The sequence below is a fragment of the Falco biarmicus genome, chromosome 4 (assembly GCF_023638135.1).
Source record: "Falco biarmicus isolate bFalBia1 chromosome 4, bFalBia1.pri, whole genome shotgun sequence".
Taxonomy (NCBI): domain Eukaryota; kingdom Metazoa; phylum Chordata; class Aves; order Falconiformes; family Falconidae; genus Falco; species Falco biarmicus.
Window position 1 is genome coordinate 61,254,227 of NC_079291.1, and position 25,696 is coordinate 61,279,922.

Consider the following 25,696-nt stretch of genomic DNA (forward strand, 5'->3'; position numbering starts at 1 on the left):
CTTAAGCACGGAGCTGAAAAACCCTCAGGTACACACAGTCAGCGAAAGCCATGTTTCTCCCTTACTACTCTTGATTTTGCACCCCACAGGACCCTCATTAGTCTCCTTGATAAAGAGGAGAAGCATTCAAAGGGAAACACAGGTGTAAAACTGAGCATTTCCTTTTCATTAGCATCTCCCAATGGATAAAAACAACCTACTTGACTGGAATTTGGGTATTTAACCACAGCACCTTTGCCAGGCAGGAGCTTCTGCCTTGTGCCAAGAGCACTGATGTTACCAATTGTCTTCCCTAGAGAAAAGCAGCAAATAGAATCCAGATGCCTATGGGAAACAAAAACCAAGTCCCACAGTGACATGAACGCTGAATGCTGCAACACCCATTAAAAAAAACAGGAGTAACAGCCACAACCAAAAACCTGAAGTTTTAGGCTGTTTGAATGCATATCAAATCACGCTAACCAAATCAGCAGGGTGTTCAAATGCACTGGCCCTAAACCCCAACCTCACCAAACCACCACCAAGCCCCACCAGCATCACCAGCCTGCAGAGATGCAGGACAGCAGGAAAATCACCTTCCCCAAAATGGAGCTAAATTCAAGCTGGGGAGCGCAGCAGCACGGGATAAATCCATTTCAACCATGAGATGTGCAAGGCAACCTGCTGCAGCACCTTCAGTCTTCATCATAATGCACAAACGTGAGCTAAATAAATCCTTGGGACTTTCAAACCAATCCATCTCGCCCCAAGCAACAACCCCACTGATGTATGATTCGTTTAAGAGGGTACTCCACCCTTGGTATGCAGTGGCCAGGGCTGATCTCAGCGTCTTCTTGAAGGAAGTGCTTGCTTGTCTCAGGTTGGGCTGTACTGGCTCCACCACTACAGCTCTAGTAACAGCGGGAAGAGATGAAGTTTCTTCTGCTCACAGCCTAAGATATAAACATCCATCAAGTAGGTCTTGGTCAGCGTCAGGCAGCTCCATGGAGAAGCTGCAGACCTCATGTAGAGCTTGGTGGTGGCTCCGAGCTCACAGACTCAGGCCAGCCCAAATCTGAGCACCCAAAGAGGCGAGGCAGGCTGGTTTTGCTGGACACTGAAGTTCTCAAGAACCTGAGCTCTGGCTGCTGAGTGGGACGCAGACAGCAACTGACCAGGCAAAAGCTGGCCTGAGTTTCTTTGCCAATAGGAAGACTCCAGTAAGCACCATCCGCCTGTAGTTCAGCTCCCTGACTCAATATCCCACCTCCCACAGCCAGCATGGAGCACTAGCGATGCCCCATCGTAAGCCATGTTCAAGGTTGGGTTGGACAGGGCTTTGAGAACCTCATCTAGTGGAAGACATCCCTGCCCATGGGTTGGACTGGATGATCTTTAAAGATCTTCCAACCCAAACCACTGTGTGAATAATTCCCATGCAAAATAAGACCGAGCCTGCCGATTTACCGGGCTCTGCTTGCATCACTGAGCTCTGATCAACGCTCTCCAGGCCCCCAGGTCTCGCAGCAGCACAACTCCACAACACTATGAGCAACAAAAGCAACTCCTCCAAAAAACACACAGTGCACAACCGTTTTCAGCCACCTCCCAGCAGGTACAGGACTGGGGGAAGTCCCCATCTCCAGCAGCAGCCAATATCCCACAGCCACCATAGTTTGTTTTTAATTCCACTCTCCACCGCAGCGGCCAACCATGCTTTGGAAATACCCAACTGGATCCTTGGAGACACCATATGGCACATTTATAATATCGTGACATTGGAGAGCAAGGAATGAGACAATGAATACTGAGGTACCCCCACTTCTGAAGAAATCCATTGCTGAACTACTGCACATAATCTTTTTCTCAAGCTAAAAGCAGACACACTGCGTCCTAAATAAGACATGCCATTAACGCAGTGGCCAACACGACTCAGACACACAGCGGAACACCAGGCTTCGAGGCAGGCAGGGGGAAACAAGGCTCCTAAAAAATCCAAACATCTCCCAACAGCTTTCAGAGTCCCAACCCAGAACATACACCCTGAGAAAGCCCCAAAGTCAGATCATTAAATTACTATTTCCTTTTTAAAAATCATTATGAGAAACCGCTCTGGCTTCTTTCAAGAGTCCAGATTCACGACACTTGAGACTGTTTTAGACAACAAGTGGCAGTGTGATATAACCTGTACACTTTTAACTGTCGAGCTCGGTGTGACACTTGTTTAACACCACGCACCACAATGCCTGGGGACAGGATTCCTCATGCTCCAAACAAAAAAGGCAAAATACCTAAATCAGGCTAACACTTTCTGGATGAAGTTGTTTCAACCCAGAGGGTTGCTCAGGATGTGACCGTCGCTCCCTGCCGAGGTTCAGCTCAGGTATATCAGGTGCAGGGCTTGCTCCAGGCTCTCCTGCATGGGCAGAGAGGCAGGAGCCCCACCTAGCAAAACACACAACCTGGACTCAAAATGAAATCCTCTGTCTCTCACTAATTTTAGCAGGCTCGGCCGCAGGCATCATTTCAGCTAAAACAGATCCTCAGCTGTTCCAGGTGGGCACAGACAGAACTCACAGCGCTCGCTCAGAAAGGTTTGCTCTGTTGTCCTTGCTCAAAACACGCCATTTTTAGCTTTGCCTCCAATCCAAGCACTGCACAGAGGTGTGCTACATGCCAGGTGTCTGCCTCCTTCCACCCCAGAGCCAACTGCGCATCGGGGATGCCACACATGCAAAGTTTACGAAGCACCCGAATCCTTCACGAAGGAAGTCTAAAAATGTAAAAATAGCATTCAGAACCAACAAGAAAGAGGAGGGGGAAGAAACCCCACCGCTACCAGCGGGAACCCAACGGCTTGCTCCCAAGGAGAGATAAAGCCAGCGGCCCTGGCGTGGTGTGGGGGGGTTGGTGAGGATCCCCAGCACAGAGGAACACCAGAGCTCTCCAGCCATTAGGCTGCTCTCCCCCCTTCAGCCTGGCTCCTTCCTCCTGTCAGAAAATGGGGTCAGGGCAGGGGCCGCCCGGGGGGTGCTGCAGGGGGGATTCCAGGGGCAAAATGAAGACGGAACTCGGGAACTCCTCACACCTGGGGGCGGACAACAAAAATAAAATAAGGAGAGAAACAAAAATAGTAAAAAAGGTGCGGAAAAATGGCCCCCCGGGGAGGCCGGGACACGTCCGCACGCACCGCCCGGCCTCCCTCCGCGGGGCAGGCGGCACCGCGCAGCCCCGCCGGGCCGGCCCGGGCCCGGGCCCACCACACCCGGGCAGGGTACCGCCGGCCCCCACCGCCCCCGGGCCCGGCCGCCAGTAGCGCCCGCCGCCCCGCTCCGCTCCCCCCCCGCCCCCCCCCCCCCGCCAGCGCTGCCCGGCCTCCGCCAGCCGGCGCCCGGCCGCGGCGCTCACGCGAGGCCGGGGATGCGCGGCCTACCCCGCCCGCCCGCCCGCCGCGTCCCGGGCCGGCAGGCAGGGAAGGGGCAGCGGCGGCGGGGCCGCGGCCCGGCCCCGGCCCGTCTACGCTACCCCCTCCCCGGCCCCGGCGGCTCCCCGCGGGGCCGCCGACGCGGCGCGGCTCGGCCGGGCCCCGCAGGCCCTAGGCCGCGGCGGGGGGAGCGCTCGGGGCGGCCCCTGCGCGGCCCGCGCTTACTCCGGGGTGGGGTGCTCCGGGTCGTAGAAGTCCCCCATGGTCGGGCGGGCGCTGTCGGGGGCCGGCGCGGCCCCTCGGGCGGGCCGGGCCGCGGGGGAGGCCCCTCTCCGCCCTCCGAGCCCGGCGGGGGCTCGGCTCCGCCGCCGCCGCCTCACATCCTCCGGCGGGCCCCGCGCTGCAGCGGCCGCCGGCGGGGCCCCGCCATCCGCGCCGTGCCCTGCCCTGCCCTGCCCGCCGCCCGCCGCCCGCCGCCGAGTCCGCCCCGGCCGCACGGCTCCTCCCCGCCGCGCCGCCGCGCCGCCGCTCCCAGCCCGCCGCCGCTCCGCTCCGCTCCGCTCCGCTCCCCCCGACCGGCGCCGGCCGCGGGAGCCCCCCGCGATCGGGCCGGGGGGGATCGGCCGCGGGATCGCCGGCGGGGCCCACACCGCGCACCGGGATTAGCCCGCGGGGTCGCCGGGATCACCCCCGGGATCGGCCCACAGGGCCGCCGGAGTCTGTCTCCTCGGGATCACCCCCAGGGTCAGCTCATGAGACTGCTGGGATCTCCTCGGGATCACCCCTGGGATCAGCCTACAAGGCCACTGGGATCTCCTCGGGATCAGCTCCTGGATCAACCACAGGGTGCCAAGATCTCCTTGGAATCCCCCCCAGGATCAGCTCATGAGACTTCTGCGATCTCTTCAGGATCACCCCCGGGATCAGCCCACAGGGCCACTGGGATCTCCTCGGAATCACCCCTGGGATCACTGGGACCACACCAAGATCTCACCAGGTTCACCAGGATCAAGCAAGGGATCACCAGGTTCCCGCTCAGGACACCAGCACCCTGGGATTCTGGTATCACCAACAACCCGAGGATTTCCCATACCCTGGGGCACCAGCACCTCAGGATCACCTGAAACCCAGAACATAAGCACCCTGGGATCACCCAACATCACCCCCGGGATGATCCCCAGGATCACCCAAACCTCTGGGATCACCCGTGGGATCACCCACACCCCTAGACACTGGCACCACAGGACACCAACACCTGTGGGATTCCTGGTACCCCAGGATCACTAGCACCCCAGGATCACTCCCAGGTCAGTGGCACCTCAGGACAGCCCTGGGATCTGCCCCCGGATCCCACCTGGCACAGCCCTGCTGTCCCGTGCCCACCCTGCTCCCCTGCTCCAAGGGTCTCTGCACCCCAGGGCGGTGCCTGTCCCCAGGCCGTGCCAGCGCCCAGCCGCGTTTGGGAGAGAAACACCAAAAAATCACTCAAAACTGCCCTGGTCCCTTCACCGACTGTTTTATTTCACCGGCTTCCCAGCCGAGGGTGAGCCCCACCGGTGAGGCACGGATGGAGCACCCCGGACACACACCCGCTCCCACAGGAGCCTCAAAACCACACTTGCAGCATCCAAGGTTGAGTTTTCTTGCCTATTTTTGCCAGGTCTGGGACCACGGCGCAGGCAGCAGGGCCACAGGGACCACCGCGACCCACTGCTGAGCAGCACCCATGTGGAAGTACAGGGGAAGGCTTAGCTCAGTTCCTGTGGAAGTGTTTCCTTGGGAAATTCAGCCTGGGTTGAACTTCAGCAGCTTTTTAAGCCTTTGGGAATTGATAATCACAAAGAAAAGGTGGTTTCTAGGCTGTTGCCCACAGCACTTCTGGGCAGCAGGTGCCGTTACAGTAACAGAAGTGAGCTGCAACAAATTAAATCAAACTGAACAGCTTGGACTAATTAATTTTCCCAGCATTCCACGTAAATGGGGATGGCATGTGGAAAACCTCCAACCTGGGATGCTTGAATTCAGGGATGCTACTGCCATGGCTAGTGCCAGTTTTGGCAGTGGGGGCTGTTTGTCCCCCATCCCCTCCCTCGGCGGGGCCCAGCCAGCATTACCCCGTAAAGCTCCAACTAAGTGCCCGCAGGTTTTCCAGTAACTCCAGTGACATGCCAGCAGGTTTTCCAGCAATCCTAGTGATTTGCCAGGCATCGGCCAGGGTGTTCCTGGCAGCCGCAGAGCACAGGTGCTACATTTTGGGGCTTTCAGTATTATTCTTACAGCTCCCCAAATAATTTCGAAGCTCTCGGGGCTCCACAACCTCCCAGAGGGATAAAGAAGCGATTCCTGCCTGCAGCAGCTCCAAACACAGACTGGACCCTGCGCGTTCGCTGCTCCAGCGAGTGGCACCCGCTGGCTGCAGTGGCAGAGGGCAAGCACCGAGAGCTGCCCCAAACGTGTAGTAGATATAAAAATTGTGGCTGACACTTTTATTCCTTGCAGAGAGAAAAAACAGGAACTCCGAGGAGGACCTGGACCCCAGAGCCCCTTTAAGCCAAGCCTGCAGCTTGACCAGCACATATATACATACATATATACGGGCCCACATCCACACATCGCTCCTCAGAGCCACAGCTGTAGTACAGGCACTGAGAGGAGCGGCAGGCGAGCCAACGCTGATGGTGCGTGAGGCCTGAGGAAGTGCTGCCTGCCATCACCAGAGCTGCCCGAGAGGGTGCGTGCTGCTGTCATTATCCAGGTGGGTATTAAATTAATTTTTGTTGTTTCATTACCTTCTCCAGGTGGATCCAGACATCGTGGCACCCAGGCATCACAGCACCCAGTGACACAGCCAGCTCATGCGTGCGACTCGCCCTGCGCCCTGGGCAAGCTGGGTGTTGAGGGAGCCCTGTGAGATCTCACATCTCTCGACATTTCAGGTAAATCACGGGAAAAGCCCCAGTGCTGCCCTGGCAGGACTGGTGTGGCCGTGAACCATCTGCAGCAGGAGGAGATGGGACCCTCTTGGCCCGATGGTTGCTATGCAGCCTTCCGTGGCATGTGCCAAGCTGGAGTCTGCCCCACACCTCCCTGGTACTAGAGGAAGAGGAGGAGGACTTCCAGCAGGCCTTCAGCATGCTCTGCTCGGGGGGTGAAGGTAACAACAGCCTGGTGAAGCAGCACGGTATCCTCGGGAGCTTTCCAGGTGCTGGGCCCACAGTCTCACCCTGGATTTGAATCACCTTCCTGGAAAGCAGTGGGCAAACGCTGCCCTATTCCTGCTGCGCTGGGGTGGGGAGGCTGCCATAAATCAACGCTGCCTCATCTAACGCCAGACAGGTGATAAACACTTCTCTGTTGTGTGCACCCCTGCAGCCCCTTCCTCTGTCCAGGAGGGCAAACGCCCCAGGGCTGCTTCCATCCAAGGGAGGACTTGCTCTCACCCAGACTTGGCTTCTCAGGATCCACCCTGAGAGCATCAAACTAGCAAAGACATGACTTGACACTCTGTCAGTAGCAAGCCCAGGAGGCTCTTGCCTCCGGCACTGGGGAGGAGGGACGAAGAAGCAGCCTGGGTTGTCCACAGCACACCTCTCTGTCGTGACACTGCATTTTCCAGAGACACTCAGAAAAACAAGCATTGCCATTTGAACTCCCTGGCTTGCTTCCTGTCTAAACAGAGGGTCTGATTACCAATAACTGTCAGTGTAGCTGCACAAAAGTTGGGTGCGTTTTGGTTTTTTTCCTACTGTTTATTTTGAGAAATCTGTTGTGGACATGAATGCGAGGCACTTTCCAAGGTTGGTTATTGAATGCTGGGTTCCAGGCTGAGCCCAAATCTGCTATGTGACGTGCAGAAATGACAGGGGTTTATTCTTCCCAGCAGCTGTGATGAGCCCAGGTTTCTTGCGCATTTGCTCGAGGGATGACATGGCTCTGGTGTATGTGTGCTGGCAATGGAAAAACGAAAAGGATAGTTAATGAGAGCTCAGTTTTCAGAGCAGAATTCTTACCTGTAAAGCTTTTTTCCCCAAAAAAAACTCCAACACATTCCCAAGTGGTGCTGGAAAAAGCTGCCCAAATAACCCCCGTCATGCCAGCATTGTTCCACCAGTGGCAGATCCCAGCAGGCTCAAAGAAAGCCACAAGAAACCCTGGGAATTTCTCCTCCTGAGCACCAAAGAGCTGTTTTTGAGGCATTTTCCTTGAAAATCCTTACTGATAGAGCTGTGCAGCCCTGTTACTCTCATAAACACCCAATCTTGTTGAAGTCCTGCTAAGCTCAGGGCCTTGGTGGTATCTTAGGGATATTAGTGATAGTGATAAGTGGTGAGATTGTTTTTTAGCAAAAGTTCAGCACAGGATGGGACCTTTACACCATCCAAAGACAAAGAACATTTTGTAGAGCTTAACTGCGCTATGGAACCAAACCAGCATCTTTCAAAAGGGTACAGCCAGAACGGCATCTGTTCCAGAACAGTCCTACACCCCACCTGGCAGCGAGGCGCAGGATGGCTCTCCCAACGCCCATCGGCAGGGGCGTGTGGAACTGGGCCCAGCTGACATTACCTTTTGATCCATCCTCATTTTTGCCTTGTAGAATGAGACTGAAGCTGGGCAGTCTGGTAGCGTTCTCTCCTGCATGCGCTCGAACCTCTCCTGCTCATCTTCCTCCTGCCGGCAGAAAGACAGACCCCACTCCATGTGAAAAACACACACCTGGAGATACAGAGGACAACCAATCCCATTTGCCACACTGAACACTGATTCAACAATCTCTCCGAAGCCTTGGAAGTGAAAGGTACCTCCTTCCCACACCTTAGGTGAGCAGATGTGGGCAGGACCTCGGGCAAAACCCATCTGCAAGTGTACAGCCCCAAAGGAACTTCCCTCAGCTGTCTCCTCACAGCCCTGCTTCTGCCTGTAACTACCCACAGGACAGCCTCCCTTCCGCTGCAAGACAATCTCACAGTGCAAAGGAAGTCTGAGCTTCAGCACAGCCCCCTCTGAGCCCAGCTAGCTGATGCTCATGCCCACGTTTCTCCAGGGAACCGTCTGGAAGGTGTTGAGCACACTGAAGAGGAACGTGGGTTGAACAAAGTACAATTTTTTAAGATACCAGCTTGTATATAATGCTTTCATGCCAGATGTGAGGATAGCTCTAGCAGATTTTTAGGTCACCTTCTGTGGTGGTTCGTGAGTAGCCTGGTGAAGGTGACAGTGAAAATCTGGTGTGATAAAAGGCATGCGGCCAAATCGATCAAGCCAAGAATAAAAGATGTACACCCTGGAGATATGGGTTAGAACGGGAAATGAACAGCCAGTCTGGAAAAGGTAAAATGGTTGTAAATCAGAAACAAACCTCCAGAGGAAAATGAGACGGTTTCCTCCCAGACCGGTATGGGCCTCAGCACAGCCAGTGACACTGACTGGGAAGCTGCAGTGAACTGCCCAGTGAAAGGAACAGGAGGAGAAACCAGCATTGAGCCACATTACCAGGACACTTTATCCTCTGCCAGAAGATTTCTGCCTGTAACATCAACAACTTGACACAGCTGCAAAGCATTGCTAAAAGGCATGCGTCATCCATCCTTGGGGTTATAATTGATATGATGACAAGAAATCCAGGGCTGAAAACCATTAAGGGAGTTTCTATGAATACATTGAGTAACTTAGGTTAGTAAAAGTGAATAGTGATGGATTTCCTCTTTTCCCCAAAGAGGGACATCCTGCACCTGTGCAGCCAGTCAGGGTTTTCCTGTTGACCTCATTACTCTTTATCCAAAGGGGTTTGGGTTGGGTTTGAGGGTTGGTTTGGGGTTTTTTTTAACTCTTTCCTATGCAGGTCTACATATTTTCCTATGCAGTATCCAAAATCTCCCACAGTCTGGTAGATCACAACATTTTGTTTAAAAGTAAACTCACTACATTTTTTTTTCTCACATCATGTTTGTTACTCATACCCTCAAGGGAACTAACTCAGTAGGGTGGGAATAGGCTGTCTCTGATCAGCTTTAAAGCTCTTTGCATGCCTTTCTAGAAGGAAGCAAAGAAAATGCTTCACTGAGATTACCACCAGTCAAAATAATCAGACACCTGAAGACAAGAGTTCTTTTCCTTCCAACAAGCCAAACCCATCATGTCCCCCACTACACGTTGGTTAGAAATGTGGCTGTGCATTTAGGAAAGGGGTCACACAGCTCACACCTTGCTTATTCTCTTTCCCAAACACCTGTGGGTGCTCCCCACTCCTGAGGGGGATGGGCTCCTGGGGGAGATGGACCTAGGGCCTGACCCCAGCAGCTGTTCGCCGTGATCTGCAGAGGCTACACAGCAATAAAGGAGATGCATTATACCTACAAAGAACCGATCCCCCTGGCAGCCTCCTTGCTGTGCATCACTTTGTCATGTCAGACTGAGTGGAAGCACTGCCACCACGTTCCTGTCAAAGAGCATGAAGGTTTCAAGTCTGACATTTAACAATGAAGGACAAAACCTGGAATGACTTCAGAGGAATAATGCCAACAAGTCTGGTAAATGAGAAGCTTAAGAGAAATGTGCTTTGTCAAGAATGACAAAAGACCCTGGGTACCCTAAAGCGGTGGGTTTTAAACAGAGGGCTGGCTAAGTACCAGTTGCCACAACACGAAACACAATAGTTTAGCTGTAAACATCACAGATCATACAGACTGGAAACAAGGCTCCCAACTACCCCTTGCACCTCTGGGCAGTTTGCCCGATTACTGATAGTCAGCAGATGACTGGGTACTTCAATCACTCTGTCCTATTTTAGCCTCTTAAGGGTAAAGCTAATGTGAAGCCACGATATATCTCCAGATAGCTGCCCTCTTCATCATCACAGATAGCACTCCAATGCCAGCCACTCTGCTCAGAGAAAGGGGCAGAGCTGCCATGCCCTCCTCTCCCACGCACTTAGTTGTGCCCTCATTACCATGCCACACGTGGCTCTCAAGGAGAATAAGCAGAGCTGCCAGGACAACTCACCAGGCACATGACTCTGTTTATGGGAATCATTCCAGGTCTGATGTTGCCACCTGGCTTCAGAGCTTCCTGCACATCCTTGGGAATAAGGAAGGACTCGTTGTACCAGATCTCGAACTCTGCAAAGCAAAGCAGAGGGCAATAAACAGAGCTGTAACGACCAAAGAGACGAGGATGGCTTGGTTCTGCCTCCCTGCCCGTGGATCAGACGGGACCTCAGAGCTCTTAAACTCTCAGATGGGACCTCAGAACTCCAAGCTCTTGAATTTGAAACTATTAGAAAAGGTGGTTAAAAAGGACAGGGCACTGTTAGCTGGCACTTAGGGCTACAAAGATGATGAGGGGACGGGAGCCTCCCCCGCAGGAGGGAAGGCCGAGAGGGCTGGAGAGGAGCAGACTGTTCAGCCTGGAGAGGAGCAGGTTCGGGGGCCCTTATCGATGCCCACAGGCGCCTCCAGGGCGGTGGCAGGAGGACAGGGCCAGGCTCCTGCCAGGGGTGCCCAGCGGCAGGACAAGGGGCAGCGGGCACAGGCTGCACCACAGGCAGCTCCTGCGGAACCTGGGGACAAACTTCTTTCCCCGGAGGGTGCCGGGCGCTGGCACAGGCTGCCCGGAGAGGCTGTGGGGTCTCCTTCTCTGGAGCCATCCCAACCCGCCGGGACGTGGCTCTGTGCAGCCTGCCCTGGGAGAGCTGCTTCAGCAGGGAGGTGGGCTGGGGGGGCTCCAGGGGGCCCTTCCAGCCCCGGCCAGGCGGTGATCGGCTGTGCTGAGGCAAGTTTGCTGCCTCCATCGTGGCAGGGAGGTAGTGGCTGGCCCTGGGGGACAGAGTCCTGGGCTTGTGCAGTCCGAGGGGCAGTGGCCACGAGATGGCACTGCTCCTGCGCCCCGGAGACAGCGAGCCGTCCCTCGTGCAGCTAGCCATTCTGAGGGGTCAGCATATTCGGGGGTAAGATTTCAAATGCTAAAGAAGCACAGCCGCTTTCCGTCCCATAATAGCCAGTGATAACACACAGCAGGTGCTGCGACGCAGCAGGAATTATGTCCTTATTAATACTAGGCAATTCCCAGACACCCACTGCAAAGTGGCTGTGCTCTGGCACGTTTCAGCACGGAGTGGGAGCACCAGCAGCCGCCGAGGAAGGCTGTGCTGCCCAGCACGGAGCACAGGAGCGGAGCTGCTTTCTGTCGTGGGAGTCATGAAGGATAAACAAGGTTAAAGGCAGAGCCATCATGTGGACATGATGCAACACCCCTGACTTTTTACCCCAGTTTTGGCTCCAGGATAGCCTCTTCACTCCGGTGTGACCCAGATACTGAATGAGTCCATGCCTGTATGTTTAAACCAACAGCAAGCACCTGGAGCACCCAAAAAATGCCAAATCCGGACCCAATGGGAATCAGTGGCAAAGTTTCTGCATAATTATGATTTGGTCCTGACTATCTCCTGGAACACGCCATGCATTTCTTTCAGCGTGGGATGCACTGATGGATACAAGCTGTGCTCTGGCAAGTTTGTAGAAAATAAAGTGTTGCCATGTGCACAGCATCCAAATGTTTGGGGCTCTGGCATTTGTACACCTACTCTCTTCCATCAGACGAGACAAATCTGGGGACACAGCAGGACCACACTCCCATTACTACAGATTCAAACTGAGCAGGCTGCAGCGGAGCACACCACAGATTTGCTGGGTTCACCCTCAGCAGAGGGGTGTGACTCATCACCATGAGGGTGGTGCTCACCAAGAACATGCTAAAATGATTGAGCTTCCTGTCAAGGCACTTGTGCTGCAATGCTGCAACCTGCATCTCACAGGGGTACAGAGGAGACATTTGTAGAGCCAAAGCCCTGGCCCAGTGCAATTCCTTAGTCACCATCTCTATTATATGAGAACAAGGGTGAGAACGAGGGCCGTCAGCAAGAGCACTGTCAACCCACAACATTGCATCTAGTGGTGTGACCAAGGAGCAGTATGTCATCATCTGTGAGAGAGGGTCTGCAGCAATGCAGTGTTATGTCAAAAAGGAAAAAAAACAACCCACAAACATAATCTTCAATAAAAAACAAGTCTGGAAGGCAGCAAGAAAAATGACAACAGAGGATGACGGACTTGGCTTCTATGCAACATGTCTGAAATGCTTCAGTACTGATGAGAGTTGGGGCTGTTCAGTCTGGAGAAGGGAAGGTTCCAGGGAGACCTTATTGTGGCCTTTCAGTACTTAAAGAGGCTTATAAAAAAAGATGAGGACAGACATTTTGCAAGGGCCTGCAGCGCCAGGACAAGGGGGAACGGCTTTGTGCTGAGAGGGCAGATGGAGATCAGAGCTGAGGGAGAAATCCTTCCCTGTGAGGGCGGCGAGGCGCCGGCACGGGCTGCCCAGAGCAGCTGTGGGTGCCCCAGCCCTGGCAGTGCCCAAGGCCAGGCTGGACGGGGCTGGGAGCCACCGGGGCTGGGGGAAGGGGGCCCTGCGCGTGGCAGGGGTGGGACTGGGGGCTCTTTAAGGGCCCTTCAACCCAAACTATTCTGGGATTCTGATTTATCTCAGCTAGACTGGAGACTGTTCAGAAACTGCCCTGGTGAGCCAATACCTGAGACAAGTTTGTTCCGGCACTGGTCCACCAGATGCTGGCAGTACTGGATTTCTGCCTTCAGGTCCTGCAGTTCAGCATAACCAGACCTATACTCTTCCTTCAGGTCTTTCAGTTTCATGATGAGTGAAAACTCCTTCTCATCAATTATGATCTGTCCTTTCTCGTCAACGTACTCTCCTGGAGGGTAAGAAAAGGGAATGAAGGTTTCTCATGAGGGTGGAGAGGGATGAAGAACAGTCATTATACTTCAAACCACACGGTAGTTACCCAGTTATACTGAGGTTAACCACACAATTGACATTTCCTTAGACATGCTTTCTTCAAATACAGCATTGGAGTGGTGTGGGGCAGAAATCACTGCTGAACTCCTGAACCCGCTCAGACATCAGTCATCTCCAAACTGGGACATGTGCAGATGAAAAGGAAGGACTGGGCTCCACAGAAGGACACCCACATGACAGCCTGCTAGAGGATATCACATAGGGCTTTTATGGCTCCTACTGAAAAACTCCCTGGCCAGCCACAGTAAAGGTCTTCGAGACAAAGGGCTGCTCAGCCCTTTGGGGACAGTTAGCCCGGTGCTACGTCCCTCTGGTAGACATCTCTTGTTCTTGGTTTCCCTCAAATCAATTTATTCCTGTTATTTTCAGCACCCACAATAAACCACCAGTTGGCAGATGTCATCATAAAGAGCAAAGGCCCAAAAGAAGCAATTAGCCCATGAAAAGACAGACCCTCACTTCAATATAGATTCGAGCTGATTTGCTCATTGTTTAGCCAAAAGAGCTTTGCATCTTGCAGGAGTATGGGCAAAGGCCCCTTGCAAAGTATGGTTGTAAAAGTCTTTCTGTAGGAAGAGAAATGGAAACCAGTAGAGTAGTGTTCACTCTGGCTCTGCCTCTCTGACCCTCGTTCACTACTCAGGGCCTGCTTGCTGGTGACCAGTCTCTTTCTCTCTCATTCCCTCTTATTTTCCACTAATTAATTGCCTGATGACAGTTAAGACTGTCATTTCACAGGACTGAGTTGTTTTGCTATCCTCTCTGCATGCAAGGAACACCACTGCTACTTCCTCACCAGCACATGCAGAGCACTCTAGACTGCTCTGCTATTAAAGCCATTTGTTTCAGATTTCTCTCCTTACCCAGAGTCATTTCTTCTCTGCTCCTCTGCAGAACGCAACAGCACTGACTCCTGGGAGCTCTGCTGCAGGGAGCACAAAACCTGACACACTTCCTAGTCTCATCCAGGTATATTGCACCTAACAAATATTTTGCTGCAGCAAAGGAAGAAGGCACTTACCCCAATTTTTCCTCTAGTATATTGCAGTTTGGGATTTTTACTTTCATAAACTAGACTCTAATCTACATGAAATCAAGCTGTAGGAGATGCTGTACATCACCACCACCATAAGGGCAAGCCTGCTACCCATGATTTCTGCACTGTACTGACCTGCATTTGTCAGCAGCACACTGCTTAATCCACCAAAGCGTGGGGTGAGGAATCAGCCTGATCACAGCTCACCTCACTAACTTAGAGCCTGACTCAAGGAGGATGAAGTGTGGAGGACTCAGGTGGAGGAATCAGGTGGCAAACCACAAGGCCAGCTGCAGAGCTAGGGCAGAAAGCCCAGCCTCCCCAGTGCCCAGGGCAGCAGCAAGGGTCTAGTGGTCTTGGTCTTGCCACCAGAACTGCTTTGAAACCAGTGGCTTTGTTCTTCTGTCAGATTCTCACTGGCCAGTCTCCACACAGCAACTTACCCTGCTGCCACCGCTCCTGCTTCTGAGCCTCCAGAGCCTTTTTGATGCCCTCCATCTCATGCTTGATGAAGTTGATCCTCTGCGCTACTGTACTGCTTCTCTTCTTCCTGGCAAGGAGGATGCTTTTGTTCTCTTTAAAGATCCGGTTGATCTCACTTCCGCACTCCTCCTTGAACTGCTCAAATGCCACTGGCTTGGGTGGAGGGGAGCTGCAACAGAATTCAAAGAAAACCCACACAGACATGGGGAGGTCAGTTTGTTCTTCCCTGCAGCATGACACAGTTCACAGGAGCAGCCATAGCTGAGGTTTGTGGATGGCATTTCAATGGGGCCTTTGATGATCTCACTGTTAGCTGCACCCTGGTACCATCTCTGTGCCAACCTTCATACCCACTTTCCCCCAGTACAACTCCCAGAAGAAAGAGTTATTTACACAGAAACCACATTCCTCAGGAAATGCCTCAGAATTGAGTCTTTCCTGGAAAGTGGACTTTAATGGTCTGAATTTTTAGCAAAATAATGAATACTGTTCCTCCCTATTGTCAAACAGAAATGCCCTTGCTCTTTCTTTGCTGGATTTCCAGCACAGACCAGTCTCCTCTGCCAACCAAACCCCACAGCTGCCCATGTTGGCTGGCTCTACAATGCTGCCACCCATGGCTTTTAAGTCTTGCCTATTTAGAAATACTGAATTCAAAGTGGCACGTGTCAATCCTGTCTTTTCTATGAAATGGCTTTGATGCAAACGTGCCCCCATGAACACCAGCTCTTACTCCATCACAAACCACACTGGGCAAAATAAGAGTCCCTCAGGAGAGTGTCACACTCCCATGGATGCTGCTGTGTGCTGTGTAAGGTTGTTCTTGGAGAGCAGGTTGGATCTGGTAGCAGAAGGCAGCTAGAAGCCTCCACATTCCTCACTCCAGACGGTCAAAGCAAAACTCTGACTTACTGCCTTTTCCTGATTGACCTCTTAAGGGCATTTTCAAACTCCTCAAAGGCTGCATGAGACTGCTTTCCATGCCAAACTGCTGGCAAAGCACTGTAAACAACAGCCACTGGGCAGACTGCCACAGCTGCAGCTTTGACAACCAGCTACCGAGATACTTTAAGCACTCTGGGTTGTGCCTTATGCAGCTGCAGCAGCAGCCTTCCCTGCCAGCCACGGGACTTTTAGAAGAATACTAAAATGCATGCAGAGGGAGTGGAGGAACACGATAACATGTTAAGGTGCTTCAGGAGTAAATTCTCCTGTGACAGCTTCACTGCGGTGCTCTCCCTGGGCGGCACGAACAAGCAAGGACTGGTCACCTACAGCACAGGCAATGGAGGTGCTCACAACACTGTGGAGCTGTGCTGCTTGTAGCTTGAGAGCTCTCAGCAAGAAAAGACAGCTGGTGATGGGAAAAGTGGTGTCCTGGTTGAGCTCCTGTGAGTTGAACAGCCTGATCCTGTTGAGCATATCCTCCTGAAAGAGAGTCCTTCACCTCAGTACCCTTAGCGTTTTTTACCCCCATCAACTCCATCCAGAATGGAATGCAATTCAGTGCTGCCCTCCCATGCTAAATTCTTGTCATGGTACAAGCAGATGACTGGCATGTTGCTGCATTTCTGGCCATTCTCCACTCCTCTGTCTTGATGTGGCACCTCCTGCCATCATCTCTGCAGCTATTGACCTATTTTCATGTCTGTGTGGGGTTTTGTGGCTGGACATGAGGTCTCTCTGCACTTTTACTACTAACCAAAGGGTAAAGAGTGCTGCAATTTTCAGAGACTTCACAATTAATACAGCAACTTCCCAGAGCAGAGCTCAGATCAGATGGAGATGACTGCCACCAACATGCTGCAGTAAACAGGGTGTCCATACAACCACTGCTGTCCTACAACATGTTTCTGAATCCAAGAAATGAAGATTTCTGAATCTCTCCTCTTTGATTTGAAGCAGGTAGTTGTATTAGGGGAACACAGTGCAATCACTCTGGTGTAAACAACCTCTGGCAAAGGGGATATACTCCCTTACAGGGAAAGCTTACCTGGGCTGCTGGGAATCCTCCATGGGAGGTGGCTTTGAGAGCTCTGCATCAACATTTGCTGTATCCTGGTTCCTTGCTCCCTCTTTCACATCCAGGTCCTCGGCAGAAATTACTACCTGGCTTTTTGATGGTAAATAAATATCCTGATCTCTCCCAGAAAGACAGCTCCCGGCTCCTTCCTTCCTGACAGGGGGGAAAACATGAACCAGATCAATTAATTTCTTCATAATAGTAAACTGGAACCAAAACATGTTGCAGGTGCTAGCGTTGCTGATTCAAATACCAGCAGTCTGACATAGCTTCTACCATTTGCAGTGAAATATCTACTGACAAGGAATAAGATCAGCCTCGTTCTCACAAATCCTTGCTTTCTAGAGTAAAGGGGCTGCCTTGTGTAGCAAATACTGTAGAAAACAGCGCAGGCTGAACTAGCTTTCTTGAGAAGGGTCACAAGGACAACAGTCTCACCCTGTCTGGGTTGAGGCACACCTGCAGACAGGATAACCCTCTTTACCTTCAGAAGAACCTACAGACCGAATCCCCTAGGATTTGATCTAACCTCACATCTAAATCAAGCCCAGCTCTCTGTTCTTCTCCCTCAGCTCACCTCCCCAAACAACACCAGCCTCATCTGCAGGGGACAGCGTGACTTCAAAGAGATACAGAAAAGCGCCTGCCAAATCTCCTTCCACCTCCTTAAAAAACAGAACTGCACAGAGGAGTCCACTGTGTCATGTGGATACCAAAGCCCTAGTGGTTCCTCTCCTCTCTGACACAAGAACTTTGGGGGAATGTCAGGGAGGAGCCAAGCAGATGCTTTCAGCCACAGAAGTAGTTGTAGAAACTGCCAATGCAGGGACCTTACTTGTATAAATTGGAAGGATCTTTCTCTGCTCAATACTGATTGCTGGTTCCCCCTTTCCTCTCAAAACCTCTTCTCCATATCTGCTCCTCTGTCCACTCTCCCTTCCTCCCTTTCCACTTAGCAGATCTCCTTCTACCAAACACTTTAAAGAAAAACCGCAGGTCTTCTGACACCACCAGAGGACCGTCCCCCTGCCTGCATGTTTAACTCTCCATCTCTTGTCACAGACTAACCCATTCTGTGCTGGCTACAAGCTCTTCAGCTCAAAGCCCATCCACCCTCTGCGTCCATAGCTCGCACCCTGTGCAGGCTCCATGGTCTTGGTTCATCCATAACAGACATACAGATGAACTGTTCACAGTAAATCTTCCCCATAATAGATGTCTACCCTACCACAGGCTGTGCCTGTTGGCCACTCATATTCCCCTAACATCTTCCGATGGTGTGGCTGGTGGCCATAAAGACACCACAAACCCTTACAGCACTATGCTGGACTGTCATCCTTCAGGAAACACAAAACTTCCACACACCCATTAAGTCAGCTTCTTCTCTCCTTTCCTCCATGGGCTGCCCATCACACCATGACCAGAACCAGCCACTGCAATGACACATTTTCAGAGAAAAGGGAGAGCTGTCTGGCTGCTTAACTCACTTGGGCTGCTCATTGCTTTTCCTGGATTTCTTCTTCCCACCATGTCTGGATGAAAAAGGAGAAATTCTAGTCCCAAAAGTCTGTCCATACTCTTCCTGCACCAAATGGCCATCCACATCAACCACACCTGCCTGAAAATAGGAACAAATAAAACATGGACCAGGAAGCATTAGATCTGTACCTGTCTACAGCACAAAAGCTACACAGCCCTTGCCCAGCAGCTATTCAATCCTGTTGTACAATCTAATCTGGAAGTCCACATGCACTACCAAGTATTTCAGGGGAACACACCTGTAAGAATGAATAAAATAGGGCCAAAATTATCCTCAAATTCATATGCCAAATGTTTCAGCCACACAGGGGGAGAACAACTTGGGTCTAGAGCCACAGGAATAAAATCACCCTCCCAAGTCTTTTATTTAGTGAAGATATGTCAGATAACTACATTTCTTATGCTATTTCTCATACTGCCTCAAATATGAAACAGAGGGGCCATTAAGCACTAAAATTCACCTAAATCAGGTTTCAGTTTGTTTTCCATTTCTTTAAAGAACCAGCCTGTTAGAGACTGTGTGCTTCTCTGTTATACAAATACTCTGCATTTTCCCATGTGCTTTTGTTTCAAAAAATTCAAAGTGTCTTCAGTTAAGCCACAGGACAAGTACACGACTCTGCATAACATAATGGTTATTTTATCCGCCTTACTGGGTAAAACCAAGGCAAGGAAATAACCACTTCAGAGAGAAAATATTTCACAGATGGAAACAAATAATGAAAAATAGATTATAAGTTAGAGTCCACATCTGGATTTATGGTTTACATGCGATACATTTACTTTGCTCCAGAAGTTATAAGGATTAAAAGAGGGATCTCAGCAGAGGCAGGTGATCTGACCTCACCTTCTACAACTGACTGACAGACAGGTCACCTTCTAGTTTCTATTTTTTTCTATTCCCATCTAATAAATTATTCCGTTCAGATAATGGACCTAATCCTCTGCTGATATGAACACCACTTTAACTGGTGCACCTCTGCTCTGGGCAAATCTTTTAACACTCATCCCCTTAACATTTCTGAGCTTCAGATTTCAATGAGGAAAAGTTGAGAACTTGAGGTAATTCATGTTTCAGCAGCAAAGGAGCTGATTCTAAGATGGATTCTGGGCCAGGCTCAAGCACCAGGCATTACCTTATGAGCAGCAGCAACAGCAGCAAAGTCATTTTTGTCTATCAGAACATACTTGCTTCGTAATCTGGCCTCCACATCATGCTCCTGTTGACTAGGGAAGAAAACGGCCCCTTAGCATTGTGCTCAAGGAGGACTATTGCATATGTCAAAACCTGTGATACTGGCAATATCAGATTTGCAAAGAAAACCATCTTTTACCTGTGATCTCATTCCCAAAACACCCCACCTTCCTCCTTATATCCTTCCCCATAACCATTGTAACTTTAATCACTCTGCTCTTCCTTTCTTTTTTTACAACATCCCTTTAGGTCTCTTGGATATGGAAGCTTTTTGATAACCACTTTAATACTTAGCATAACCTTTTAATGGTTTGGATCAAATAATATTACCTCTGTTCAGTTCCATCACCTTACTTTAACCTAGTGATTTTCAAACTGAGTGATTTTTTCACTGAAAGGGAACGAGTAAAGCATTGTCAGTAGGCTTAAATCCACTATGCAAGATCAAAAATTGTTTGAGAATCTGCAAGTTAAAAAAGACTAAAGCCCACTGTTGCAGAAAAATAAAAGGAATCCCAAGCTAAAAAAATAATAATCAGGCAAAATTTTACTGTGAAACCCATTTGGTCTTGGATCCCAGTAAAGCGTGACTGCCCAGTCTGATGATGTACCACAGACACTTGTGTTCACTCAAGTTTCTCAAGGGCAGGCAGGTTTTCTAAAACAATACCCCAGCATCACTCCTGTGAGTAGCAACCTCTGCTGCCTAGCCAGACCAGTGGTTGGTGGGGCAGGGAGTGGGTAGGTTGCCCTAATACCCTTATTCTTCTTTGTTCTATTTCATGACATGGAATCTGCTTGTCCTCATTTTTAGGATTTTTTCCAGTCTGTCATTCATCTTCCTTCCTTCAGCCTAAAAAACAACTTTCATCATCCACGGCTGACATTTTTAAATAGCCACTTTCACGCTTTCTCCCATCCCACACCACACATCAGAGAGCACCTCCCTGGAAAGAACCACAGAGCCTTCTCATCATGCTCCTCCAAACTGCTTTATGACCTTCCTTTGCCATGATCTCTAACAAAAAATATCTGATTACTTTTAGATGCTGGTGTGGTGAGACCATATCATCTCATCCTACAGAGCTACAGAGTCTGATTTTTCTTTTGATCTGTCTGCAGACTGTCTTGTACTATGGAGATATGTACCATGACTAGGGATCCAGCACAGCTTATGCTCAGTAATGGTACACTTGCCAAGCAGACTTGTTAGGCAGTGAAGTTTACCATCAAGAGCCCTCACACATGACTTACGAGCACTGGAAGGTTGGAGGCAACAGTCATCTTATGCAAAGGCCAGCAGACTTTGTCCAGAATTGTGTTTTCCATTACAAGTTATTCCCTGTATTTCATAATGATTCTTCACCAATGTCATGGCAAGTGTGATATCACAGACAAAAGCTTGGTGGAATTTCTAAACCTTACTGTGAAATGCATCAGCCTTCGATAGCTTACCTTACAACCAGTTTGAACTGCTTAAATACCTCCTGGACTTGCCTGATGTTCACTATCTGAGGAAGAGATGTATACAGTGAAGGTACAGGTAAGCATTACTATGCTGTGGTCAGCTGTACTGATTCAAGTATTTCAGATTTTGGGGACTCTGCTTTCCACTTGCTGGGTATCCACACTCAACGAGAGTTACCTTTATGCTGCACTTGGCAGTCAGGCTGGAGGTGGATACATTGCTCACTCTGGGGAGATTTTTAACGAGAGAGGAATCTGATAGACTGTGGTAAATTCTGTGGAGCGCACAGCCATCAAGGTAATGAATTATTTGCAATAATTTTACAAGTTACATAGATGGCATCTACTGATCTTCTGGATTATGATGCTGCTTCTCTTTTCACTGTTGCCTGAGTACTGGGAACTGCCAGAGCACTGTCTTTAGTCCTCTTACCATGATAACAAATCAGCGCAGTCAAGCCATACTACTATCTCTGTTTTGGTAATGATGAGCAGAGGTAAGTAATGGGAAGTCTGTAGCTGAGCAGGAATCTGCACTCAGCTCTCCCAAGGTACAAAAGACTGGACCAAGCTACAAAATGCACTGTCTCTGTTCTCACCCCCCTCTCTAAAAGATTTTCCAGTGCCACAGAACACATCCTTCCCTGTGTGAAATGCCTCTACCTTCCTTGCTCCACACCCCCCTGCATCACATTTTGTGGGCCAGGTAAAACACATCTTCATGTAAGCTCTTATTCCACTACACTCCTGCCTGCTGGAGGGAGAAAAAAGGGACTCTGAGAGAAGATAACGATTACATAAAATGAGAGGGAGTGTCTCAAGTGTTTTGTTTAAACTAAAGGGTTATCTAACTGTTTGGAAAACAGTCTTGTGCTGCTTCTGCACTGTTACCACAGTGGCTTCTGTGCACAACCAAGTAACTCTGAGCATGCATTTCTCACTTCCATTTTCCTATATTTTGTTTTTACATTTGCCCCCACAGAAATATTTGTGTACACAGGATTTTTGCTGTTTCTTTTCACAATCATTTTGCAGTCAATCGGTAGTTTCAAGTTGAGAAACCTTGCTCTGATGAACCTGTCTCTAAGAGACTGGACATATTTTGGCAACACAATTTGCAAGTATTTAGTTTGACATTGGCAAGGCAAAATTTTGACATTAATTTCTTAATGGAGGGGGTTTTACATGGAAAACATAGCAAGAGTAGGAAAACCCAGTTGCCTAAAAAGCCCAGGTTCAGGAGAGGAATCCTCTCATGGTCTGCCATGGGGCTTCCTCCGTGCAGCTGCATGGTGGTGGGAAAAACAGGTTCCAGCCTGCCGTTAAATTTAAAGAAGTTCCAAATAAACCAATTTGAAGGGGTTTAGGACTGAGGAAAAGTCTCCTCAAGCTTCCAAAAAAGCAAAAATGGAATGAAAACAAGGAGACAGCCCTTAACATGCAAAAAATTTAAACTACAGTTCTGTAGTGCTTTGGGGATTAAAACCAGCCTCCTCAGAAGACATTTTCATTGCTTCTGTCTTGGAGTAAAATGGGATGGAATCAGTATTTAAGTCCTTCTCCACTAGAAAGCTACTTACATCAATTTCATCAGTGGCTCCTTTTAGGTATTTATGGACTTGAGACTTAATCTCTGCTATCTGGATGTCAGTCAGAGGGTCGTAACTCACCAAAGAATGATTCGCCTAAAAGGTGAACAACTCAGTATCAGTGAATTACAAAAAGCTAAGCAAGTACTAGCACGGTGAACACTTGACATTGCTCTACTGTGGCCAGGAAAACCTTATATTTAATTTCTGATTACAACTTCTCATCATCTGAGTTGACAGGACATGGGACTTGGGAGCATGCTGAAACCAATGCATACTCCATCATGTTTCAGTAAACAACAGGAGGGCATCAAGAGTCTGAACAAAAACATCTGCAGTGGTTGGGGACAGAATCTACAACACAGTCTCACTCATGGGACCTTCAGAGTTTTACCTAAATCCCAAAAGACTGTGCTGGAAGCAGAAGGAAGAATACAAGCTCACTGGACACCAAGTTAACTGATCCTACTGCAAAACAAAGACCATGACAAAGCCATAACTAGGTCCTGTCTAAGACGCTGCAGCCTGTTCCTTACCAAGCTGTCATGCATGGCCAGTTCCTGCTTCAGAAGAATAATCTCCTTCTCCAAAGCCTTCACTGTCCCCTAGCAGGAAAACAAAAGCGTGAGCAAATGACTAAAAACTATTGGAGAAAAAACTGCAGAAAAGCATCATTAAACTGGCTGCTAGGGAACATTACAGCTGTGTACCAGCTCCCCCAGGGTTTGCCATCAGGTTTGCATCAGTGAAGTAGTGTGTCTGGAGATCACTTTGCCTTTGATTAGCTTCCAACAGGACAGCTTCTGTTGTGTCCTGGCTGTACTGCCTGCAGAGTCAGCCTAAGCCATCAGAAGGGTCACCTATTTTTAATTTGATGCTTTCCTGATCTGGTACCATAGGGGCCATCAAGTTCTGGACTATGAGATATTATCTTGAAAGCAAAGAAGTGTGCGGGTTTCCACTCTGACCCTTACTGAACTCAGTAGGAGTTCTGGCATTAACTTTAATGGAGGAGGGAGTCTCCTGTGGTGTGTTTGAATGAGTTTCTCCATAACATGGAATATATTCAAGCATTCACTACTCAGAATGCATTTCCAGAAAGGTAGGGGTACACAAATCTCCTTGGGATTCCGTGAGAACTGCATACCAAGCTGTTTTTTAAGTGACCAAAGCACAACAGCTTCCATAAGCTCTACTCTTTCAGCTACTCTCTTCCACTCCACACATATCAATAAAAATGAAAGGAACTGAAAAGGAAAAGACAGTTTGTTGCACAGCTTCTTCTGGAAGCTGTTGGAGGAAACTCCCCAGCTGTTTCTCTGCTTGCCAGCAAGATCAGACAATGAAATACAGCAGGGTGCTCACACACCACATGTGTTACGGATCAGATAATTCTAAACTTGTTCTTTGGGCTATCAGCAATTCATAGAGCATTTACTGCTGCCAGCTCTGTTTCAGCTGTGAAAGTGCACTCAGGACACCTAAAATACTATGATCATTTTCTTTAAATTATTTTCTTGTTTAAACAAGTTTTGTAATTGGGACAAAAACGTTGTGTTACCAGCAGCGATGGGGGTAACGCTGTGTAAAGCTGCAGGTAGGACTGGAGATGATTTCCCCACACAGCAGGGGAGTAGTCCACATCATAATACCTCTGTTAAGAGGTGAATCTTATCAGAAAAATTAAGGACTTGTATGCATGAAGGTGAAAGAACTACAACATGTCAAGGAAGATGTGACCATCTGCATGAGAGTACCCTCTAGCATATTTAAGGTAACTGTCATTAAATACGAATGAAAAAAGTGAAATACTAATAGTTTTATCATATACCTAAATGCAGTAAGTGCCATCTTGGTTGATGAGTGGTAATTCATTAAACTACCTAATTTCCCTCTGGTTTTTAAGGTCATTATCCTAAACATTAATGAACCTGAGAAAACATTCCTTCTTCCCTTCCCTTTCTCTACATACCTCTCGGTCACAGGTCTCATTGAGGACTGGCTCTGTTGTGATCCATTTCATTCTGGTAGCAAAACGAAGAGAAGACAACTGAAAAACATGGGGTTTAAGTTACTGAAAGAGATATTGGCAAGGATATAATTTCCATAATCTGTTACTACTTTATCTTATCAGATCCCAGAACACAGAAATACAAGAGCTATTTAACTGCAGGAAGCAGTATAGGGGATTTCTCACTCCAGGAGCATACCTTTCTAGTGCTCCCTGGCTTCTGTGTGATGTCTTTGTCTCTTCTATTCTGCATGTGGACAGCTCTTGGTGTACCAGGGCTGTGATCTCAGAAATACTCCCATTACTAATCAAAATAACACATCCTAAAAACTCCAAATCACACCTCAATGGCCTTCAAGCTTAATTCCTGCAATGGTGGTATCTTGAGACTAAGCCCCTGCAGCCTGAAAATCCTCCTCTTGATGAAAAGTATAGCAGCTGTCTCCTCAGCAATATTACAAGTTTCTAGATGCTATCAGAACACAAGGAGGAGGATAAAAACAGTTCTGCCTTGAAGACAACTGCATAGCCGGTGCCTGCGTTTACATTTTTTTGCTACGTAAAACTTTCTTGGCAAAGAGCAAAGTGATTACCTTCCCTGTGTTACAGTTCAGCCAGTTCACACAGCGAGACTGTCACTGATTTCATTATTTCACAGGTTAAAAAACCTAACCGTTAGGAGGTTACTCCTGATTCCTGAACCAGCAGAAAGCCAGCTCAGCTCTGATGCAAACTGGTGCAATTCCACAGACCTCAGTAAGTGATGCACCACTCAAACACATCCATAGAGTTGTACCAACAATAATCATTAACACTATCCAGTGTGCTTAACTTTTAGCTGCTTGTGCCTGCTCTGTTTCAGGCTCTCATTTTGCCCCTGGGCCAGCTACCAGTCGTCTGTTTGCAGCACAAAGCAGATTGGTGAGAGCAATCTGTTTTCTGAGCCTTTGAGATAAGATGAGCTATCCAATGTTTCTGATGAATTAGGCAGGATGTTTCTCTGGGACTCCTGCCATGGCCCTCCAGAGACTGTTCCTTAAACCATGCTAAGGCCAATTGCAACAGTAGCAGGAACAAGAC

At 49.5% G+C, this 25,696-nt stretch overlaps 2 protein-coding genes across 8 annotated transcripts in view; both read right to left on the minus strand.

Annotated features, from left to right (window-relative positions):
- Positions 1–3,750, minus strand: part of SETD2 (SET domain containing 2, histone lysine methyltransferase) — a 66,313-nt gene extending 62,563 nt beyond the window's left edge. The window contains exon 1 of the mRNA XM_056338460.1: positions 3,629–3,750. Within this exon, the coding sequence (XP_056194435.1) occupies positions 3,629–3,666 (38 nt within the window). The 5' untranslated portion in view covers positions 3,667–3,750. The remainder of the gene's footprint in view (positions 1–3,628) is intronic.
- Positions 3,624–25,696, minus strand: part of KIF9 (kinesin family member 9) — a 32,842-nt gene continuing 10,769 nt past the window's right edge. The window contains exons 11-22 of one of the 7 annotated variants that reach the window (XM_056338461.1): positions 24,578–24,655; positions 23,142–23,210; positions 22,597–22,701; positions 21,005–21,060; positions 19,491–19,581; positions 18,303–18,433; positions 16,786–16,968; positions 14,753–14,961; positions 12,990–13,169; positions 10,406–10,521; positions 7,970–8,074; positions 3,624–7,350 (exon numbers count right to left, since the gene is read on the minus strand). In XM_056338461.1, coding sequence (XP_056194436.1) covers positions 7,243–7,350; positions 7,970–8,074; positions 10,406–10,521; positions 12,990–13,169; positions 14,753–14,961; positions 16,786–16,968; positions 18,303–18,433; positions 19,491–19,581; positions 21,005–21,060; positions 22,597–22,701; positions 23,142–23,210; positions 24,578–24,655 — 1,431 coding nt within the window. In that variant the 3' untranslated portion in view covers positions 3,624–7,242. Of the gene's footprint in view, positions 7,351–7,969; positions 8,075–10,405; positions 10,522–12,989; positions 13,170–14,752; positions 14,962–16,785; positions 16,969–18,302; positions 18,434–19,490; positions 19,582–21,004; positions 21,061–22,596; positions 22,702–23,141; positions 23,211–24,577; positions 24,656–25,696 lie in introns of those variants that run through there. The other 6 variants (XM_056338463.1, XR_008821812.1, XM_056338464.1 and 3 more) reach the window with 6 other exon arrangements.